Source organism: Coffea arabica, chromosome 11c, assembly GCF_036785885.1.
Source record: "Coffea arabica cultivar ET-39 chromosome 11c, Coffea Arabica ET-39 HiFi, whole genome shotgun sequence".
NCBI lineage: Eukaryota > Viridiplantae > Streptophyta > Magnoliopsida > Gentianales > Rubiaceae > Coffea > Coffea arabica.
The window spans coordinates 41,196,914-41,218,005 of record NC_092330.1 but is presented as its reverse complement, the minus strand read 5'-3'; the positions used below and the strand labels follow the sequence as shown (position 1 = coordinate 41,218,005).

Genomic DNA, 21,092 nt, shown 5'->3' with positions numbered 1-21,092 from the left:
CACCATCTAACTATTATTCACCCCATCCTCGAATTGACTTCAGATATATTTATATGAACAAAAGACTTCAGATATAAGTTCAGATATATATGACTTCAGATATATATATATATATACACATAAACAAAAGACTACCAGATAGTCCAAGATCTGATGTACATTATTAGCCCATGAAATGTGACAGAGAAAGATACAACTTGTTTGCCAACCAAATATTCGTTCATTCTCTCTGAAAGTCAAAAGGAAGAAACAGAAGTTACATTTGAGGCAGGGCACTGCATTAACTAGAGAATCTTGACTAAGTAAAGCTTGATGTTTTGATGCTGTGAGTGTACAGCACTCAAACGCTAGCACAAACTTACGTGCGCAACTGTAGCAGTGACTAAAAGGGATGATTTGAAACAAAAGACAATGTTTACTTTAAAAGAATGGCAAAATTTAGCTTGTCAGAATCATATGAAATAAACGATCCTAATGACTGGAGTATCAATGGCATCAGCTCGCACGCACCAATGTTCGAAATTCTTTTTCTGTTATGGACCTTATCCCATTCGAATCAGGAATAACATCATCTTCCATACCTTCTTTAGCAGGGTAACCAAGTTTCCGTGCCTGTAGCCACTGGTCTATTACTCCACAGCTGATAGCATACTTGATAGTGTGTTCTAAATAACCTTTATCAGTTAAAAGATGTGGCTGGACTGTCAACATCCTCAAAATGCCTAAGCCATCATGCAGGAAGCAATTAGCTATGAGCTTTCAGTTTCTATGAAAAAATAATAAGCGAATTTTCATGTACCATTGAAAAATAAGTAGCATTCCAAGACTTTAGAGAGAATACCACCATGTGTAGTAGACAAACAAGAGGGAGACAGAAATATCAAACAAAGTTTACAGAGACTTGAAGATTGTTTAAAAAAATCATTTTCATGTTAAATTGAATGGTGAACATAAGAACTACATTATTTGCCTTACTTCTGCTTTAATTATGCTCATCATCTCCCTATGAGTGTAATAATTTTAATCTAGATGATTATCAACATCTAACGGGATCAAATGTTGGTGGCTATAAGTTGCATCGATAAATTCCTAAAGCTGCCACATGCTAGATCCCATTGTTTTTGTGATTGTATGCATGATCAATTATGTAACAAACCATTTCTTACAGCTGCAATGACATTGTGGTACATGACATTATAAAAGGGCATATGGAAGACAGCTGCAATGACTTACCTGCAACAATTCCATCTCCAGATGCAGACATATCAGATGTATAAGGAGTAAGTGGTCCGTCCTCCATTCCAAGAACTGAACCATTGTGCTCCTTAGTGTAGTAATGAATCTTTGAAGTCCCATTTGTCACAAACAAAACCTTAAGATTTTCATGCCAAAGAGGAGCGACAACTTCTGGTGCATAATGAGTAAACTTAGATCTGTCATTATTTTTGGTGTCAAATTCCTCAGAAGCCTTGATGCCACAAAGAAATTCAAGTTCTTCCTTGGTGACCTCAATAACATCTGCAAGAGCCCATGCTTTCTGTATGAATGTCTTGGTTTCTTCACCAGATTGCCATAGTGGTAATGGTAAATTCAGATCATAAAACACAATTCCTCCCAACTTTTTTGAGATTTTGATGGCTTGCAATGCAGTTGATCGCATTTTCCAGTCAAGCAAAGAGAAAGTGTTGAAGTAAAACATTTTAGCCTGTAAGCAAGTAAATAACACTATCATAAATGAGATTTAGTAAAATAACAAATTGTACTAAAATTGCTGACGAACAAAAAGATAAAAACAACTATGCAAGATATGAATGAGAACTCCAGCAGAGTATGTGAATTATAATTAAATTATGAGCAGCTGAAGAGTGACAATTTTACAAACCATCACATGTTTCATGTCAACCCTTTTCATCTCAGACAGAAGGAAAATATAGAGCTCATAATTCTTAAATCATCATTTCAACCTGCCAAATAACTTGCCAAAGTCCTTTCTGATGTTGCCTAGTAAGAGATGTTCTACTCTCAGAACTACGTTCCTGAAACAAGTATCAAAGATGTCCACAAAATGACAAAAAGAATAAGAGGCATTTCAATTTTATTTTGCCAGACTCCACGGAATCTGATACCTAGTTCAGAAAATTCTTTTATGATATTTTAAAAATAATCAAGAAACACTCATAACATATATTTACATTTAGCTTTCAGCATCCTCAGAGTTCAGCTACATTTGTTCTCTCCTTAGGCAGAAGTAAAGAAGACTTGAAACCAGGTGATTATTTGTTAACAACTAAGAATTTTACTTAAAAGTCAACAAAACTCTGTATCTTTTTCCATCTCCAAAAGCAAGACGAAGTAGGTAACCTTGAACAAGAATAAATCAAAACTAGAATCTCTTACCTCTTTCAAGACGTCAATATTAATCTCAGACGTCAACAAGGCATCCTCTGCACATGATTTGACACAAGTCATCCTCAAGCCACCCCTCTTACCTATTTTCATCTGTGATACAGCTGTAACTCTTTTGCTATCAATCCGAACTGATCTAGTCTGCACCTTGTTTAAGTTCAAAAAATATAGCAAAGACTGACCATAGGCATCATCTCCAAGTTTCCCCATGAAAGCTACTTTACCTCCCAAGCATGCCAGTGCTACAGCAACATTACTTGCACATCCACCAGGGGACCTAACAAATTTCTCAGGCGCCCAAATCGCATCCTTCTTTATTTCATGCATTTCATGATCTATAAGCCTGTTAGAACGCCTTCCCACAGGAACAAATGCATGTTGTGCTGCACCAAAGCAACAAACTAGAGGTGGCCAGCCATAAGTGAAGCTGATATCCTCTCCCTCATCCAAATCAAGCTCCATTTCCTGCTCACTATCTGTATCTGCGATAAATGCATCTCCTTCCTGATCACTAAATTCCATAGCACTATCTTGATCCACAGCATTATCAATCTGCTTCTTAGTTCTTCTCCGTCTTGTCACCTTCTTATTTGCTGCTTCTGCCTCCAGGTTATTAGTAGCCAATGTATCTGCAAATCAAAAAAGTCACAAATTTGCATATTAGCACTTAAAAAATTGAAACCAAAAGGTTGCTATTAACATAATAAGATGGATTCATTTTCAAGTGGTAGAAATTTGCACCTTTCTTCCTAGTTCGTCTGCGGGTTTTTTTGGTAGTCTCACTGGAACCTGAAGTAGTCATATTTTCCTCATCCGCAGGATTTCCGTCCACGACAGATACAGAACCATTTTCTGTATTTTCTGTTGCCCCCTTCTTTCTAGTCGTAGCAGTTGCTCGTTTAGATTTTGGTCGTGTCTCTTTCTCTACAACATCCCCCTCCTCTGATGCCTCCTGGGCTAATGCCTGTGTAACCTTTCTCTTGGAGACAGCAGCAAGATGCCATCTACTTTCTAATCCAGTATAGTGAAGTTCCGAAAACTTCATATTACTATTTGGGAAAAATGTCCAGCTTGACTGCCACCTGCATGTTTTAGCAGAAAAATCGACATCTTGGTTTTTTCTAAACGCTCCATTTGTAAAGTTATTTCATCTTACAGGCAGCAGAATTGTGAGGCTATATTTGTAAAGTAAATTTCAATAATTCACCTCCAGAAGAGAATGCTCCATTTCACTCATCCATATCCGTTCACCAAAAGAGATTAAGGAAAAACAATACACAGCAAATATACATTCACAAACAGTGTAAAACATGTAAGAAAATTGAGATTGTAGATTCTCGTCAATGTTCAATTCTGCATATTTTCCCTAGTACCATGTGGCACCAAACAGAAGATTAAAGACAAGAATCTCCAGAAGACACAGTACCTGGGCAGTGAAGAGAACTGCGAGAAAGATAGATGAGCCATAACAAGAAAGGGCTTCACTATACTTTCTTTGTGTAAAACCACTAGCCCAGTCCTGCTGTGGTTTAAGGGTCACGCTCTAACTAGGATAAAACAAGACGAGGTATTTTGGCCTTTTGGAATTTTAGTCTAGTTTTGTTCTCTTAAACCCATATTTTAAAGGATATCGGCATTTCTTATAATATAGCATGCCATGCTAATGACCAAAAAGTCCCTCAAGATTTTGGCAAACAAGCACTAGGATTTAGTTCTGAGCAATTTCCTGTCCACAGCAAACAGGCCACCACTCCTCTTCCCTCTATTCCTTCCTTCTCCTCCATTATGCTGTTTGATACTTTGCTGAGATTTGGCACGCACAAGTTTGTTGTTGTTTGGTAGGCCATGGCTTATTGTTTCATCGTATTGAAATAATTTTCACGGGTTTGAATCTGGTTAATTCTGGAAAATCCCAACAGTTTTCAGGTGGGTTTTCATTCAAGTATTCAGGTTTAACACAATGGGTAACTGAAAAGGCCTCGGTTGAGATGAATTTATTGAAGAGCTTAGCGCCCATCAAATTTGGCTATAGAATTACTGCTACCTGCAGAGGTAATCAAATTTATTTAGTTTTTATTTATTTTATGGGAAGTTAAGCATAGCCCATATCCATGTTTTGTTATCTATAAATGGATATATCTCAAATAGACGGATTTTAGAATTTAGTATCTGTGCGTGCATTTTACTGCTTATTTTGTCCAAAGTTGGCAAAAGTATTAGAGATGGAATATGCAGCCTGGTAAATTAGAAGAAAGTTTCTGGCTTTTGCATTTGGGAAATGATTTTATGGATGTTTTACTAATTATTATATCCTTGTTATAGCAGCATGCTTTTCTTTTTTCCATTCATCTGCTGATGCATCAGTGGAAGTTCATTCCCAAGAGCAGGAAGTCGTAATTGCTCTGGGAAGCAATGTGGGTGATAGACTTCAGAATTTTGATGAAGCTTTACAGGCAATGAAAAAATCAGGAGTACAGATAACGAGGCATGCTTGCTTATATGAAACTGAGCCTGCTTATGTGACCGATCAACCTCAATTTCTCAACTCTGCTGTTAGAGGCATTACAAAACTTGGACCTCATGAGTTGTTGGGAGTGCTTAAGAAAATTGAGAAGGATATGGGCCGTACTGATGGGATTAGGTATGGTCCTAGGCTGATTGATTTGGATATATTGTTCTATGGAAGATTCAAGGTTCATTCTGATATTCTTACTGTTCCACATGAAAGGATTTGGGAAAGACCATTTGTGATGGCCCCTTTGATGGATTTGTTGGGAACAGATATAGATAGTGATACGGTTCCATACTGGCATTCATTTGCAAACCATCCTGGTGGACTTTTTGAGTCATGGAAGAATCTTGGTGGTGAATCTCTTATTGGGAAAGATGGGATGAAAAGGGTTTTGCCAATTGGAAATCAGTTGTGGGACTGGTCCAAGAGAACTTCTGTTATGGGTATTCTTAATTTGACTCCAGATAGTTTTAGTGATGGAGGAAACTACCCATCTGTTGAGGCTGCAGTTTCTCAGGTTCGTTTGATGGTGGCAGAGGGGGTGGATATAATTGATTTTGGTGCACAATCTACACGTCCAATGGCTTCTAGGATTTCGCCTGAGGAAGAGTTGGATAGATTGCTCCCTGTGCTTGAAGCTGTTAGACAAATGCCGGAGGTGGAAGGCAAGCTTTTGTCTGTGGATACTTTTTATTCACAGGTTGCTTCAGAAGCAGTGGATAAGGGGGCTCACATGGTGAACGATGTATCTGGTGGACAGTTGGACCCCGGCATGCATAATGTTGTTGCTGCCCTCAAAGTTCCCTATGTGGCAATGCACATGAGAGGCGATCCATCTACAATGCAGAATAGTGGAAATTTGCAATACAGTGATGTCTGTAAAGAGGTTGCATCAGAGCTATATACTCGAGTTAGAGATGCTGAGTTATCAGGTATTCCTGCTTGGAGGATCGTTATTGACCCTGGAATTGGGTTCTCCAAGAAGACTGAACATAATCTGGACATTCTCATGGGTTTGCCAACCATTCGAAGTGAGATTGCTAAAACAAGCCTAGCTGTATCACATGTTCCAATGCTGATTGGACCATCTAGGAAGAGATTCCTGGGCGAAATCTGTGCTCATTCTACTGCAGCGGATAGAGATCCAGCAACTGTTGCCTCTGTGACTACTGGAATCTTAGGTGGTGCTAATATTGTGAGAGTTCACAATGTAAAAGATAATTTAGACGCTGCCAAGCTCTGTGATGCAATTCTGCTGAGGAGAAGGTAGATTTGTTTCAAATATTTGGATTTGCAGCTACTTCATTTCTGGCTCTCGAGGAAGTTATCTCAAGTTTTCCTCTTTTCACCGGAGGCCAGTCGTAAAGAGCTTCCATGGTATAAACTTGATCTTCGCAGATTCAGGCATACTTAAAATTTCTTCATTCAGTTAGGTGCTGATTTAAGAATTACGCCCAGTTCCTTCTGTAGCTGATTTCGTTTCTTAGATTGCTTCTAGTCGCCATTATCTGCCTATTTTCTATATATAGTACAGATGAAAATTTTGTCCGCTCTCACTATATTTTTCTCCTCTGGTTAAATTGATCACAAAGTTACGCATTTGGTCCTTAAACAACACGAAGTGATTCATATCCGTCTATGTATATAAACTCTTGCATTTCCTTCTGTTCTTGAATATCAAAATTCTTCATCTAATTAGTTTTCTGGACAATTAGTTCTTACCGGCAAAACTGTAAATAAGATGGCCTGGTTGTCATACGCAGGAATTCACTTGCATCCACTGTTGGTGTCACTGATGGCAAAGTTCCTAACAATGCAGGCACTCTTGTGCAGGAGTTGGGATTACTCGTCGAGTACTCTCTATTTGCTAATCTGAATTATTCAAAAAAATTAACTTTTTATCAAACTAAACTTAATTTATACATGATAATTAATCAACACACTATATTGAATCCTAAATTTGGATAGAGCCATGGAATCTACATGTGAAAATTTCATTATTTTATAAAGGGTTAAATTGACATCCTTCCATTTTAATCTTTCCCGTTTGAGACTTTTAGCTATGGATTCAATTGACATTCTTCCATTTTTAATCTCTCCATTTGATACTCTTAGTTAAATCATGCCTGACTGTTAACAATTTCAGCAAATATCCAAAAAAAGATATTGACAATTGTTTTCAAGAACATTTTCAAACAATGAGTTTTAGATAAAACTTGACAAAGAACACTTCAGAAGACAAGTATGAAGAACAAAATACAAACTAAAGAGAACAATCAGGTTGGGCATTGTGTAACGAGTTGGCTTACAGTTACATGTTATTGTACTATAAAATTGAGATGTGTTATTGGACTATATAAATTATATATATATATATGGTATCAAGTTTTTAAGATCCTTTACTAAAATCCTATTGAGTTACCTATCGATAAGCCCTCATTAATACTAAACCACAACGGATAACTCAGCAATCTGGATTAACAATAGGATATGTATCGCAGATATCAGGCTTTACCCTCCTCATTGCCATCCCTACAAACAGGCGTGCTGAAATAAGTATTCATTCTCCAGTTCCCAAGACAAAGTTTAGCAACTACAAAGCATCAAGTTGTTAGGATGCAATAATTCTCACCGACCCCAAGCCTAAACATTCTCCCCTCTATATATAACTGCTTAAGCTACGGTATCCGTGTTCTTCATGGAAACTAACTATTCTGCATCAAAGCCTCCTCTTCAGCTTTCCGCATGGGATCATTCACAATATCTGTCTCTTCTTCCTTCTCACCTTCTCGCTCATCAACCATCTTTTTCCTGTGTAATTCTTCTGCAGCCTGCATTGCAGCTCGATGCTCTGCTTGAAGCCTCTGCATTTCCTCTTCCTGCTGCTGTCTTTCGAACCATGTGTCAGCATCCGCCCAAACTGCAAATAAGAAAAGCAGAATAGATGTTAGGTCCTGGGCACCAATAGTAATCTCCTCGATAATCTATCCTAGCTAAAATCCGATTAGTTCAAAATCAAGCCATGAACTCGCAAAAAATACAAAGTACAGAATGAAATTGCATTTAGAACTCACTCTTAACACAACAAAATGAGTTTTCTTTAGAATGGAAGGTGTCCCTTACCAAAATTATCACAGTTCAAGAACCATCATCTTGAGTCAAGCTTTTCACTATCTCATCAAAGGGATGGGTAAATGATTAGCTACATAGACATGAGATCTTAGTTGATCATTTTATGTCATTACCCTGCTGTTCATTTCATTTCCTACAACCAAATATAAATTGAAAGTACCCTTTCTTCCACTTTGAATGGATGTACGTTCTTGGCTCACTCTAATTTACTGTGTAAAAGATATACTACCAATAAGAATTAGAGTAACTGCTGCTGCCTGGTTAGTCACCCTATTTCACATTCGTAATCGAACTTTAGCTAAGTTGTCTTGACGATATGAGTAAAGTTGGCCTTCCCTGATCCAGAAGCCATCTGATCTTACAACGGCAAACTGGACTGACAATACAAGAATATGCTACAAGTTCCTTTTTGCAGCATAATAATTTCCTGTCATTCTGGGGAATGGCTAGTTCATCCTGAGTCAATTAGGTGTTAAACATGGGTCTTTTAAATTAACTTATAATGCATCTAACCGTTTATAATTTTAGGCAGGAAGACATAGGGAAAAAAGATACACCGAACAGTTTGTAACTTTTATGCAGGGTGTCAAGGAGAAAAAGGATACAGCCAATGGACAACAGTTTTGTAACCCTAATAATAGTTGAAGAAATTTTGGATATGATTATGACCACTTAGCAGCTTGCTTTCTGAATAGCAAAAATGAATTTTAGAATCAACACAGCATATCTGTTCTTCTCATCCCTCTTAAAAATCTTGATGTGGTTGTATGAAAACATGCAATTTCGGCTCTTACACGCTGAATCAGCCAGCATTGACGGTTTATTCCACAAGGCACTCTATTCTAACACATCATCCAATGATCCAAATACCAAACTGTTAAGAAAGATTTTACAGGTCAAAATCTCAGTTTCATTTTCTCTCAGGTTTAATTTTCCCAATAAAACCATACAGTCCCACGATACTTTAGAAATTAAAACAACCACAAAATCCCATCATAAAACAAAAATACTTTAAAAATATACACAAAAGAAGATAAAACCAAAATCAGGGAAAAGAAATAGGGAAAAGAGCTTACTGGGCTGGGCGGCCCAACCCTGTTCACCACCCTTAATACGTTCGGGGAGGGCGTAATTGACGGTAAGAACACGGCCGTAAAGTTCAGCTCCGTCCATATTATCCATTGCGGCGGCGGCATCTTCTCTCTCGAGGAAAGTAACGAAGCCGAAAGAGCGGTGCTTTTGGGTCGCTTGATCTAACGGCGTCTTAACGTCTTTAATGTCACCGAAGGGAATGAAAGCGGAGTGGAGGATGGATTCGTTAACTTCCTCCGCCAATCCTCCGACGTAAAGGGTGTTCTTCTGCACTGCCTGGTTCATGGTTGAGTCAGTGAGACCTCCGACAAATCGTCTCTCCGGCTGCAAATTCCATTTCTAGTCTCCGCGGTTATTTATACTAGTATTTTAGTACTACCTTAATAGTAAATTTTATTACTAATATTTCTGTAAGTAACAAATTGTTTTACGGAGTTTTTTTTTTTTTTTCTGAAAAAAAAGTTATGATGGTGATTTGGATAGATTACTATTCAAGTCAAAATTCAGACAAAACTTTGATTTGATTATTACTTAAGCCAAACAATTTTTTTGTAAATTAAAACAAGTAAATCTACAGTATATGGTATGGTATATATGTTTGTTTTATTTATTGTAGTACATAAGTTTTAATTTTTTTGTATATCAAGTTTTGAAATATTAATTAAGACTAATTTTTGTTTTGATTTATTTGATTCTCGAATCGTTTTTTGAGAATAACGACAGCTTAAAATCTGTTTTGCCTAAAATTTTTCATTTTAATTTCTTCTTTTCATTAATAGTTTGGTATATATGGTCAACCACAACAACTCAATGTATATCAAGCATGATTTCCAACTCAAACAATAGTCATTCATAAGTTGTAAAATATTTTGTTGTTGGGATTTTGACTTTTTTAGTACTTCAGCAACAAGATGAAGATGTCACCGACTATACTATAGTTAATAAGTACTAATTTGTTATGACTCACCGACTATAGCTGCCATGGAAGTTCAGATTGTTGAGTGACTCTTCAATACCAGAAGAAGTAAAAGATATAAGAAAGACAAACTGAATCGAAATTGCAAGCTCATCTGGCTTTAAAGATCCTCCGCCAACCTATAAGAAGGTATCACTGCAGTAGTCAGTTCTGCTTGGAGGTGCAACAAATGAATCACAAAAAATGCTCAATCAAAAGTTTGATCTTTCAACCTCTTCCTTCCTTCCCCCCACCCTCCCCTCTTCCTGCCAGAAACTACTCTTTACTATGGTTTAAAAGGTTCGAGCTGTTATAAGCTTGCAGGGGATGAGATGCAAATTGGATCACTTCTTTCTCAAGTATAGAAAGCCAACAACCGCAGATATGCCTGCAACAGCTACTGGAACAACCCAGTATCGCTTAGTAAACTCCACAATCTTCTTTGAGGTGTCAGCAGCTTGCTTTGCTCGAACAATTTCAAGTTCAGGGATTGCCAGGGAAGATTCGTCTAGCTCCCCAATGCAGAATTTCTCCATGAGTTCCCTGGCACTTTTGCTATGCCCAGCATCCTCAAACTCGTCAGTGGCATCTTTCCCTTCACAAATAACAAATGCTCATCATGCCAAGTTAAAGATATAATTTCCATACAGCACACATGGCAATTTATCACATGTAAAAAGATCCAATTTGAAAGCACTGCTGAAAGATGTGAGAAACTGCAGGCCTTAGGTTTCATACCAGTTGCAGCGATTAAAACATCATCTCCACCAGGATGCTCATTCAAATAGGATGACACATCATATACCTGGTAATGCAGAACAAAAAATGTCAAAATGAAGAATACATGCAAAGAGTGATACAAGGAGACAAGAAAAGAAAACAAATTGTGGAGAGCTTGGTTCCTTGAAAAGAAGGTTGAAAACTTGGGAGTTAAAAAGTGGTTGGTTAACAATACAGCTTGCTAGGATGGTTAGTAGTCTAGTGTTCATGGATCTGCACATTCTTTGTGCAAAATTGTATCAGCCCAACGTTGAAGGGTAAATGCAACAAGAGTATTGGGATTGATGCATCAACTACTTTTAAGGACTAGAAAGTAGTCTGGTGGATGACATCCCAGTTATTAACTTACTCGTCCCAAACCAAAATAAGTAACCTTCTAAGTCACCCAGCAAAATATACAACAAACATAATCCAAATGGAGACTTTCAAACCATATCAAACTTCACTGCTCATATTGAAATGCTTATTGAGCTTAATGCTTGATGGGGACACGAAATTGCAGTCCCAGAAGAAAAACCATTCCATTGAGATTTAGTCAGCTTATCTGTTATCCAGCAGAGTATGATTACTCTAATCCACCAGAGGAAGGGGTAGTTCGATGCAAGCTGCCATAAGAATCTCTTTATTCTACTGTATATTTCCTTCTCATTTTTTCCCCACCTAGGGCTTGTGAAGGAAAAACACAACTATAAGCACAAAGACAACTATCCCAATGGTCCAGCTCAAGACTGCCTGAATTGCGGCAAAGATGAGAGAAAAACGAGCTACTTCATTTATAATGGTAAAGTTGGGACTAACAAACTGGTAAGACTAACTATAGTTTAACACATGACTTCCTCCAGTCACTTGCATCACAATTAGCTTTGTCTTCTGTCTTTTTTAGGTGATCCTGACTTCAATTAGCAAACAGTCAGAATAAACTGCATCAGACTACGCCATTTGTAATAAAAAGTTATAGATGCTAAGAAATTGGCTTTTTATCTTTTTATTTCAATAAAAAAAGATTATCTATTCTCAGAAAACCTGCAAGCCGAACCTTTTACCTATTTAAAGCCCAGGGAATTATGTACCAATGATCAGAGCACATAAAATTTTCAACCCCTATTGAAGTTAATATAAAAGCTTCAAATCCATTCTTAATTTGGTCACCAATTAGAACAGATTGCACTATACAGAGGCTCAATTTGCCAGCAAAAGATTTTATATAATCCTTCAAGCTGAAGTATAGGCATAATTTTGTTAAGAGCCCAAAAAAATCCATATGAAACTGAGGCTAATTATCTTCTATTACAGAGTTAAAGAGGGTGGTAAAGCAAACTAAAGAAATGCTAGATAGGGCTAAGAACTAAGAAATGTGCCTTGGAAGTAAATGCCAAGCCACCAAGCAAACAACTCGCTCTCAACTAAATCATCCAAAAAAGTTTCACTACTTATTTGTTACTTAAGAATCAAGCAGGTGATGTTCTGAAGGCTTATGGATGGCAATCAAGGACACACTGAATGGAGCAAACAGTGCAAATTGACTTTGATAAAACATTCACATGCAGAAACCCCCTGCCTTTACAGCATTGCATCTGCCAGGACACATCCTTTAGACATTGGTCAGACCATCTAGTCAACTAACAGCCAACGTATGAAAACACAGACACTTTGAGACATCACCTCATTTATCTGTCAAACCCAAACTCATTCTTCTCGGGGCCAACAGAGCCTTGTACAACTGCAGCAACTTCATGATCCAGAAGGATTTAGAGTAATATCAAAGACTCATTCTTAATTCATGTGCAGTATCGGTACAACTTCAACATATTAAGCCAATGCCTACCTGTCAAAACTATATGATGGGATGGGAATTAAGTGTGATGAAACAGCTACCATATACCCAGCTTCACCCATCTTTGCGTACACATACTTCTTCAATGGAAGAGACAGAGTTCTGTGGTATTAAAAAATTTTCAATTGCCTTTTGTTGTCATACTAAAGCTAATATCCAAAAATTTGCCTGACGGTCGCTTAAAATCCATGTATAACTTAGATGCGCACGAACACATACAGCTTCACCAATCACGTTTGCCGTTGTAATTCAAAAAAAAAAACATTGTTCCCAAATGAAAATCCGACCAAATCCTATGTAGTTAACGCTAAATAACTTAGGCTCAGTCGATTTAACCCATAACTTGAATCCAACAGAATGAATTAGCCCATCCAAGGTATGAATTTGGCATTAAGCTCAACCAATTAGCATCAAGTCCCAAACATCAAAGCATATTACACAGTTAAAACCTAAATTAGTAAAATTTCAAACCAGATATTGTATCTGAAAATTTTGAAACTAAAAACGCATCCACAGACAACATCAATAAGCAAATCGCACAAAGTAATATTCCATATTTCCTTAACCGAAATATATAAACCACAACGCTGCAAAATACAAAATGACGCTAAACCCCATTAAATTACGGACAAGAAAAGAAACAATACTAAAAACAATACTACATTAAAAACAATAATACAGACAAGAAATACTACATTAAAAACAATACTACAGAAAAGAAATACTACATTGAAAACCACATTAAAAACAATACTACAGACAAGAAAAGAAATCCTGAAGTAACGCATTAAATTCCTACTGAAATACTAAAAGAAAAGGCAATAATAATTGTTAAAAATGGAAATACAAGAATAGGGAAAAGGGTTTGACCTTTCCATCAATGACAACCCAACAATCCTCGCTGGTATTATGCTGAGCAGCTTCTTGCATTGTGTATAGCTTTGATAATTTTGCCATCTTTCCTTGCTTTTACTATTTTTCTTTTCCACAAAAATCAAATCTTTGTAACTACAGTAACACTAATTTGTAGCTTTTCGTCAATATCTCCCCTCTTCCTTGAGTTCCCTCAAGTCTTGAGAGTGACGGTTTCGGCTGCTGTAGCTGCTGGTTGAATTTTGGGACAAGAAAGCTAGCACCAGAGTATCTTTTACGTGGGAAAGGGGTCGTGAATGCTCTGGCGAGCCGGTTCAGCCGGAGTCTCGCTTCAAATAGATAACGATTGCAAAGCACGTTGTCATTCACTTAAACGCTGCGTGGCGGCAGCGCTTTCTAACTATGCATAAAAGTCGTCCAAAATGGGGAAAATGGCCAATTTAATCCTCAAACTTTTTTACTTAAATCAATTTCATCTTTCATTTTTTATTTAGATGATTTTAGTCCTTCAACTTAAATTTAGTAGCCAATTTCATCCTTTTGCAGCGGTACTACTCTTTGAAACAAGAATCGCCGCCAAACTAAGGACAATATAAGAACTACAAGTTAATGATCAAAACAAAAAATCAGAAAATGCTATGGGGTAAACCTGAAAACACTTCATCTTTTTCAATGAGTAAATGCATCTCTGATTCTTCTTCTTCTTCGGCTAGCTCTTGCCTAACTTCCAAAGAAATATGTCTTTTTTTTTCCTTTAAAACCTTCGTCAACATTATTTTTTACATCATCATATGTCTTGTAATTTTAACCTACAATTAAAATTTACTAACATATAAAATTTTCGTGATAAACCCAAGAATAGTATTCAAATTAGCAAATGAATTAGCTATTTTCTAAGCATTCCCTTATTGATAGTTACCTCATCATCGTCGCATCAGAGTTTGGGAAATAGCTTCCTTAAATCATCATTTCAAATTGCATTTTCTCTTTTTGAACTTTCGGCTTACAATTCAAACTTTTTCTTCCACTTCTTTACATCCTTATCCATCCCTCTTGCTGCATAGCCCCCGTAAATGAGTCTTGATGAATGGGCTTGTATTGGGGTTCCAAAAAATAAATGACTCAGAAACTTTGAGTTGGGCTTTGGAGATTTGGTTTTGAAATTCCATCGTCATCAGCCAGAGGTGGAGAAAAAGAATAAATTGGTTTATTGCACTTTTTGTTTTACTCCCCAAACTAATGGAGAATTGGTTTTCTCACCAATGTAACAGAAAATATTTTGTATTCATTGTTTTAAAAATGATCCCTATTTTGTAATTCCTATATTGCCCTTGACTTGATGGGTGATTTTTGTGCCGGAAAAAGTTTTACTAGTGGCGCCACTGCAAAAGGATGAAATTGGCTGCTAATTTTAAGTTAAAAGACTAAAATTACCTAAATAAAATATGAAGGATGAAATCGCCTTAAGTTAAAAGGTTAAAGGACTAAATTGGCCATTTGCCCAAAAATATTTAGAAACTTATGCCTAATAAGAAAATTATACTAATATTAGGTAGAGCTGGTTTTATAGATCACAAACTTACGCCTAATTAGAAAAATTTTCAGGTTTGTATATACTTTAAGTAATTGTACATTTTAATTATCAGCTCACTTATTCCTCATTACAGGTAAAATGCGATAGGGGATGCATAAAAAAGACTATTACAGGTAAAATGCGATAGGAGAAAAAAGGATTCAATATTTCCCAAGAGTCGAAGCACCAGAAGGGTTGCACGTGAGGGTTACGAAGTACCAACAGAACCTCCATTTTTTTTTTGTTTGGTTGGGAAATCAAATAGTAGCTCCTATGGGTTTGGGTTTGGGTTGGGTTGGATTGGTTAATGATTATTAGTCTGTGTACGTAATTCCAGCTCGATAGTATGAATAAACTAGCATTGAATTGGAAGCAAATGATTTTGTCAATTCCTTTGAGGATTTCTACATTCCGCAATTCTTGTTCATTTCATCGGTAATCTCATTTTGTCAAATTTCATTGAATTTGGTTTCTTAGCTACTGTGTCAATGCTCTGACTAGACAGTTTAACAACACTCCTGCTTGAGAGTTCTAAAGGCAAAGTACTTTGCTAAAACCGAGTTTCTCTCAGCGAAGATTGGGTCAAATTCTTCCTACTCATGGAAAAGCATCTTGGAGGGAAGGAAGCTGCTTAATAAAGGAATTTTATGGAGAGTAGGAAATGATGATGCGATTCACATTTGGGACGATCCATGGATACCAGTTCCAACATCATTCAGAGTAGCTCAGCATTCAAAGCATTTATGGCCAGAGGCAAGAGTAAGGAATCTCATTGATTATGAATCTGGAAGATGGAAAATGCACCTCCTTAATGCCTTGTTTCTGAAACATGAAGCGGAGTTGATTAAGAAAATTCCTCTGTCAGCATGCTGGCCACATGATGAGATAGTATGGCATTATTCAAGGAATGACATGTTTGATGTTAAATCAGCATATTATTTGGCAAGAAGCTCTAAAAATCAGGGAAACTGTGAAGAGGGATCATCATCGAGTAGTAAGGAAAAGAACTTTTGGAATGGATTGTGGCATCTAAATATTCCTCCAAAAGTCAGGGTGTTCATATGGAGGGCATGCTCAGGTATTTTACCCACTGGTCATAATTTAAGCGCTAGAATACGATGTGAAAATCAAAATTGCAGGTGTTGTGGGTGTGAAGTAGAAACTGATAAACACATATTTTTTGAGTGTGAGTTTGCCCAAGATGTGTGGTAAGGACTTGACAAACAGAAGTTGTTAGAGAACTCTTGTGCCCCAAATTTCAAGGAATGGTTTGGTTGGGTTATGAATTCACAAGGAAAGCAAGAGGCACAGTTAGCAGCAGTACTTACTTGGCTAATTTGGAGATGTAGGGATGAGAGGGATTTTGACGGAAAAAGTAAGGGAGGCACTCAGAGTTGGTGAATATGCAATAGAGTTCTTGCAGGAATATTGGAATTTACATTGCAAAGCTGAGTTACCAAAGACTGATAGTTCGACCAAGTGGGTAGCTCCTGAAGAAGGTATTTTGAAAATAAATGCTGACGGAGCCTTCTCTGATACTGGGGCTGGAATTGGAGTTGTGGTGAGAGACCATCAAGGACAAGTGGAAGCTTTAATGGCTGAAAGAGTTTCAGAGGCCCTTAATGCAGAGCATGTGGAATGCTTGGCTTTTCTTAAAGCTTTACAGTTTGCCAAAGATTTTGGTATTTCTCATCTCACTCTAGAAGGGGATGCCTTGGGTATTGTCCAAAGAATCAATAGTACAAGTCTTGACTTATCGGTGTTAGGTAACTTGATCAGAGGCATTAGAGATACGCGGAAGGATTTTTGTTACATACGGATTTCGCATGTAAGAAGGAAGAACAATGTTCCTATTCATTTATTGTCTCATTTGTCTCTGTCACTTGAGAGAAGCCGCGTCTGGTTTGTAAACTTCCCAAAGGAGATTATGTATGCTGCAAAAGCAGATTTACTTTAATGAAGTTTCATTATCAAAAAAAAAAAACAACACTCCTGCTTGTAGTAGCTAATGATGTCTGAGTTATAAAAATTAAACATAATGGATCGAGATTTTCTCTCTCTCTCTTTTTTTAACTTCTCTAATTTGTGAAACAGAGATCTAATTTTGAAATCTTGTAAAATAATAGTTAGAATGTAAATAACCAAAATTTCTAAAATATGAATATGTTTAATGTTTATTTTTTAGAGATTTTCAGCCTCACAACCTTTTATACTCAAGCATTGTTTAAAAACTGAAGCAACTACTATTAAACCAAATCCTTTCCCCATTATTCTTTTTTTCGGGAGAACAAAAAATGCACATGAAAGAACATCTAGCGGAGGCAAATACTGAGACAGATCAAATTCTCTCTGCCAAGAATATCTAGCACTGGACATCACCAGGTTGTCGCGCCGGACTTGTTCTGACTTTTGTTTGGATTGATCAATCTTCAAAGATTTCCACCGGCATCACATTTCTGATCTCTAAGTAACTACTATATATATATATATAGACACACACACAACTATACAGAGAATATGTTTACGTGGAAAATACTGCATGATTTTCTTTGTGGTTTCACTGTTTCTATTGTATTGTTGCTCATTACATGATTTCCCCGTATCAAAAAAGTTAAAAAAAAAAAAAAGGGAATTGATTGCCTGCACTCGTAAACAAAGATAAATCGTTTTCTTCAACGTATTATACGATCAACTGGGTTACTTTTCCTGCCGTCTTCTGAAGCATTAAGATAACAATTATCTTTGGTTTTATGTTGGACCCTGTTAATTGTTAAATACTTACAAAGGGTCATTCTTAATGGATAAAGACCGCACATAATTCGAAACTTTGACGGATGTAATCACCTAAATAGACGGAATTCCAAAAATTTCTTTCGATATAACATGATGAAGCATATATCAATGGATAAGATTCGAACATGTCAATGACAGTCTCATGCAAATATAAACTTCTTCATGAAGAGCATATTAACTCAATCTCTATTTCTCGTAGGTAACTTCGAGACAACTAAGGGCAAACTTCGAGCTAGAACTAATGGATTAGCATTAATAGTAAGTTTCCCTGGGGATTTTATTCCTATGCTTGATGGCTAAACAGAATTGCCGTCCGTACGTGCACTGAAACCAGAGTTTGCTGCTTGCCTTAGGCAAAGCCTGGACTCTCTTGCTTAAACCGCATTTGCCTATCTTAAATAAGGCCTGAACCGTAGCGCATAAAAGCCTTGGAACGGCTGCCACGCCTGATTCAACTTTGCTCTAGACTCTTGTCGTGTAGTATAACAATCGGCCACGGAGCGGGGGGGTATTCCCATATACCATGAAAGCTTATTTTGAGCTATTCATTGACCAAAGTTTCCTCGGGTCATTAGAGTTAAGAGTTTGAGTGCTCGCAGCTAATCAATTGAAGACCCGTAGGATTAGGGTATGCCTCTCACCTAGAGCTGACAATTGGTCGTTCTTTTGTGTCAAATCCTTGCAACCCACGTTATTATACATATATCATTTAATGAAGGCAGACACATATGTATAGCCCAGTTCTAGACACATTTTTCGTGTTTCGCCTCTTTCTCCTACAACTCGGGCAAATTTAAGTTTCTTGTCACCAAGTATCGGATGTAATCACCTAAATAGGTAAAATTCCAAAAGCTTCTTCCGATATAACATGACTAAGCATGTCAATAGGCAGAATCTAGATTGAATTCCTTTGATCCAAATTTAAACTCATTAAATTTAGTTGGATTCAGACCCAAACTCTTATTGATTTGAAAAAATAAGTTCAAATTCAGACTCTCTTGGATTTAAATACCCAATAGGTACCCACTATACTTTTCTATATACACAAAAGTAGAAATATATTAGAAATATATTAGATTTCAAAAAAATATAAAGACCATCTTATTTTTATTTTCAAATAATAAAATTAATATTCAAGAAGTTGAATGCAATATTATGAACTCAAAAAATAACTATTATCGACTGTCTTGAATTTATTTTTAAAACTTCAACTGTATCTACATCCAATCTTTCATTATTTGCCTTTACTTTTTCTCTTTTTCTAAAAAAAGTTTGTACTAATTATAATGACAACTAGAATTAGGTAGAAAAAAAGAAAACAATCATGAAGTCTTACGGTTTTAGATCCAATGACCATAGAATATTAAAATATTTTATAATATATATAATTTAATTATATATACATGGATCTGGGTAGGGTCTGGTATGGGTTTAGATTTGAATATAAATCATAGAAAAATAGACCCTACCCAGACTCATAACTCTTTTACAAGATCTGGGTCTAGATAGGGTCTGAATTTGAGATATTAATTTCAAACCCTATCCAAGTACATTGAGTTTGGGTTGAATCTGGACAAGATCCGATCTATTAACATGTCAAGATTTGACCATGGCTCACACAGGGTTTGAGAAAAAGAAACTAAAAAGGCGTAAGCTGAATTTTATAGCGAAAAAGTTTACATGCAACAACCATCCAATAAATAAAAGTTACTCATGGAATGTTTATCATGATTGATTGTGTAAATTTATTCTTCGGATTAAAATTAAAATTATCCAATATGTATGAATTAAAATTTTAGGTGGTATTAATTTGGAATATATAATTGAATTAAAAGTGTTATTTAATTGTAAGGAAAATTGTTCAAAACGTCTCTCACATTTTGCAAAATAATTTTTTTATCCTTTACTTTTAAAAGTGTAATTTTATGTCATTTATAATATTTTTATCAGACGGCAACAATTAGTCTAACCTACTCCTACTCTACCCTACACTAAGGGAGAGAGATCCAACGGGACTAGAAAATCGACGAGAACTGAACTATCATTGAACCAGATAGGTGCACTACGGATCCATATAGATTTAGAAAAAGTCACATAGTGGTACATTGATGAAAAGTAATGTTTAAACCCTTGGCATCCCACCTCACCAAGACTTAGAGTTTTTGGTAGTGGGCAACGGCTCTGGTTACGCCATTTACAAATTCATATCGGTCAAATTTAATTCCTATTTAAGTTTTTGACTAGTTTTTGGCCAAAATTCATCATGTGTCTTGCACATGATTATTTTTAAGGGGCCAAATTGTCAAATCACATTTCACATAATCCGATTCGTAGTCTCTCATAATTCACCAAATAAATTTTTTTGTCTCTCATATTTCAAAAATGAATTTTTTATCCCTCATTGATTATGTGTACCAATAGTTTTTTGTTTAAACCCATGTATATGTCTATTTGATTTCTTCTGAACAGTATAAATAGCATGTACTATATCTCTATTTAATTTCACCTATAACTACAATTAACTTGTTCAAGTGAAATCAAATAAAAATATATTACATGTTATTCGTATTGTTCAGGTGAAATTAAATAGACATATATATGAATTTTCAAAAACGAAAAAAATCTATTCGTACACATGATTAATGAGGGATAAAAAATTCTTTTTGTAAAATTGAGGGACTATGGATTAGATTATGTGAAGTGTGATTTGATAATTTTGTCTCTAAAATATGATCTTATGTAAGGAACATCGTGGATTCTAGTAAAAAACTAGTCACAAGCCTAAGTAGGGACCAAATTTAACTTATATAAATTTGTAAGAAATGTAAAATTATACTTTTAAAAGTAAGGGGTGAAAATAGTTATTTTACAAAATATGATAGACGTTTTGAACAATTTTTCCTTAATTGTATTAGAATTTATGGATTAAAAAAGAAACATGTGATCTAACAATCAATAATAATGCTAGGGAGGAATGATAGCAATGAAAGAATAAACGAGACACATAGCCAAAAGATAGAATATATATGTAGGGTACATCTTTTATAAATTCAAATTCAGATGATGTAGCATTCATCCCACCCTGCTAGTATATACGCTCACAATATAAGAAAGATTAATCCATATAGGGTAAATCTTTTAT

At 36.1% G+C, this 21,092-nt stretch overlaps 5 protein-coding genes across 6 annotated transcripts; 2 read left to right on the top strand and 3 right to left on the bottom strand.

Moving 5' to 3' along the window:
- Nucleotides 1–139: 139 nt before the first annotated feature.
- LOC113715734 (fructokinase-like 2, chloroplastic) lies at nt 140–4,013 on the bottom strand. The gene is made up of 5 exons (XM_027240028.2): nt 3,833–4,013; nt 3,148–3,488; nt 2,398–3,035; nt 1,234–1,705; nt 140–722 (listed from the first exon to the last, which is right to left on the bottom strand). The coding sequence occupies exons 1-5, from the start codon at nt 3,871–3,873 to the stop codon at nt 496–498; spliced, it is 1,719 nt and encodes a 572-aa protein (XP_027095829.1). The 5' UTR covers nt 3,874–4,013; the 3' UTR covers nt 140–495.
- A 97-nt stretch (nt 4,014–4,110) lies between these two features.
- On the top strand, nt 4,111–6,583 carry LOC113715658 (folate synthesis bifunctional protein, mitochondrial-like). 2 transcript variants are annotated; one of them, XM_027239925.2, is made up of 3 exons: nt 4,111–4,244; nt 4,326–4,458; nt 4,729–6,583. In XM_027239925.2, exons 2-3 carry the CDS (start codon nt 4,395–4,397, stop codon nt 6,186–6,188), a joined length of 1,524 nt encoding a protein of 507 aa, XP_027095726.1. In that variant the 5' UTR covers nt 4,111–4,244; nt 4,326–4,394; the 3' UTR covers nt 6,189–6,583. The 2 variants fall into 2 exon arrangements, with proteins under 2 accessions (XP_027095726.1, XP_027095727.1); XM_027239926.2 differs by having other exon boundaries at nt 4,139–4,458; nt 4,732–6,583.
- Nucleotides 6,584–7,463: 880 nt separating this feature from the next.
- LOC113715730 (uncharacterized) lies at nt 7,464–9,507 on the bottom strand. The gene is made up of 2 exons (XM_027240019.2): nt 9,127–9,507; nt 7,464–7,838 (listed from the first exon to the last, which is right to left on the bottom strand). Exons 1-2 carry the CDS (start codon nt 9,425–9,427, stop codon nt 7,624–7,626), a joined length of 516 nt encoding a protein of 171 aa, XP_027095820.1. The 5' UTR covers nt 9,428–9,507; the 3' UTR covers nt 7,464–7,623.
- Nucleotides 9,508–10,176: 669 nt separating this feature from the next.
- LOC113716236 (cytochrome b5-like) lies at nt 10,177–13,961 on the bottom strand. Its single transcript, XM_072070887.1, has 3 exons — nt 13,582–13,961; nt 10,836–10,902; nt 10,177–10,692 (listed from the first exon to the last, which is right to left on the bottom strand). The coding sequence occupies exons 1-3, from the start codon at nt 13,666–13,668 to the stop codon at nt 10,442–10,444; spliced, it is 405 nt and encodes a 134-aa protein (XP_071926988.1). The 5' UTR covers nt 13,669–13,961; the 3' UTR covers nt 10,177–10,441.
- Nucleotides 13,962–15,955: 1,994 nt separating this feature from the next.
- Nucleotides 15,956–17,114, top strand: LOC140016595 (uncharacterized). Its single transcript, XM_072070161.1, has 2 exons — nt 15,956–16,235; nt 16,507–17,114. Exons 1-2 carry the CDS (start codon nt 15,956–15,958, stop codon nt 17,112–17,114), a joined length of 888 nt encoding a protein of 295 aa, XP_071926262.1.
- The last annotated feature ends 3,978 nt before the right edge of the window (nt 17,115–21,092 follow it).

Excerpts from the sequence above, each read along its gene's own strand:
- LOC113715734 (XM_027240028.2), bottom strand. The coding sequence starts at position 3,873 with ATGGCTCATCTATCTTTCTCGCAGTTCTCTTCACTGCCCAG. Across the intron at positions 3,489-3,832 it reads CAGTTCTCTTCACTGCCCAG|GTGGCAGTCAAGCTGGACAT; the intron begins GTACTGTGTCTT and ends TAAAACATGCAG. Across the intron at positions 3,036-3,147 it reads CAGACGAACTAGGAAGAAAG|ATACATTGGCTACTAATAAC; the intron begins GTGCAAATTTCT and ends TTTGATTTGCAG.
- LOC113715658 (XM_027239925.2), top strand. The coding sequence starts at position 4,395 with ATGAATTTATTGAAGAGCTTAGCGCCCATCAAATTTGGCTATAGAATT. Across the intron at positions 4,459-4,728 it reads AATTACTGCTACCTGCAGAG|CAGCATGCTTTTCTTTTTTC; the intron begins GTAATCAAATTT and ends TCCTTGTTATAG.
- LOC113715730 (XM_027240019.2), bottom strand. The coding sequence starts at position 9,427 with ATGAACCAGGCAGTGCAGAAGAACACCCTTTACGTCGGAGGATTGGCG. Across the intron at positions 7,839-9,126 it reads GGGTTGGGCCGCCCAGCCCA|TTTGGGCGGATGCTGACACA; the intron begins GTAAGCTCTTTT and ends TCTTATTTGCAG.
- LOC113716236 (XM_072070887.1), bottom strand. The coding sequence starts at position 13,668 with ATGGCAAAATTATCAAAGCTATACACAATGCAAGAAGCTGCTCAGCAT. Across the intron at positions 10,903-13,581 it reads GGGTTGTCATTGATGGAAAG|GTATATGATGTGTCATCCTA; the intron begins GTCAAACCCTTT and ends CTGCATTACCAG. Across the intron at positions 10,693-10,835 it reads TGTTTTAATCGCTGCAACTG|GGAAAGATGCCACTGACGAG; the intron begins GTATGAAACCTA and ends TTATTTGTGAAG.
- LOC140016595 (XM_072070161.1), top strand. The coding sequence starts at position 15,956 with ATGCACCTCCTTAATGCCTTGTTTCTGAAACATGAAGCGGAGTTGATT. Across the intron at positions 16,236-16,506 it reads CATATGGAGGGCATGCTCAG|GGATGAGAGGGATTTTGACG; the intron begins GTATTTTACCCA and ends TTGGAGATGTAG.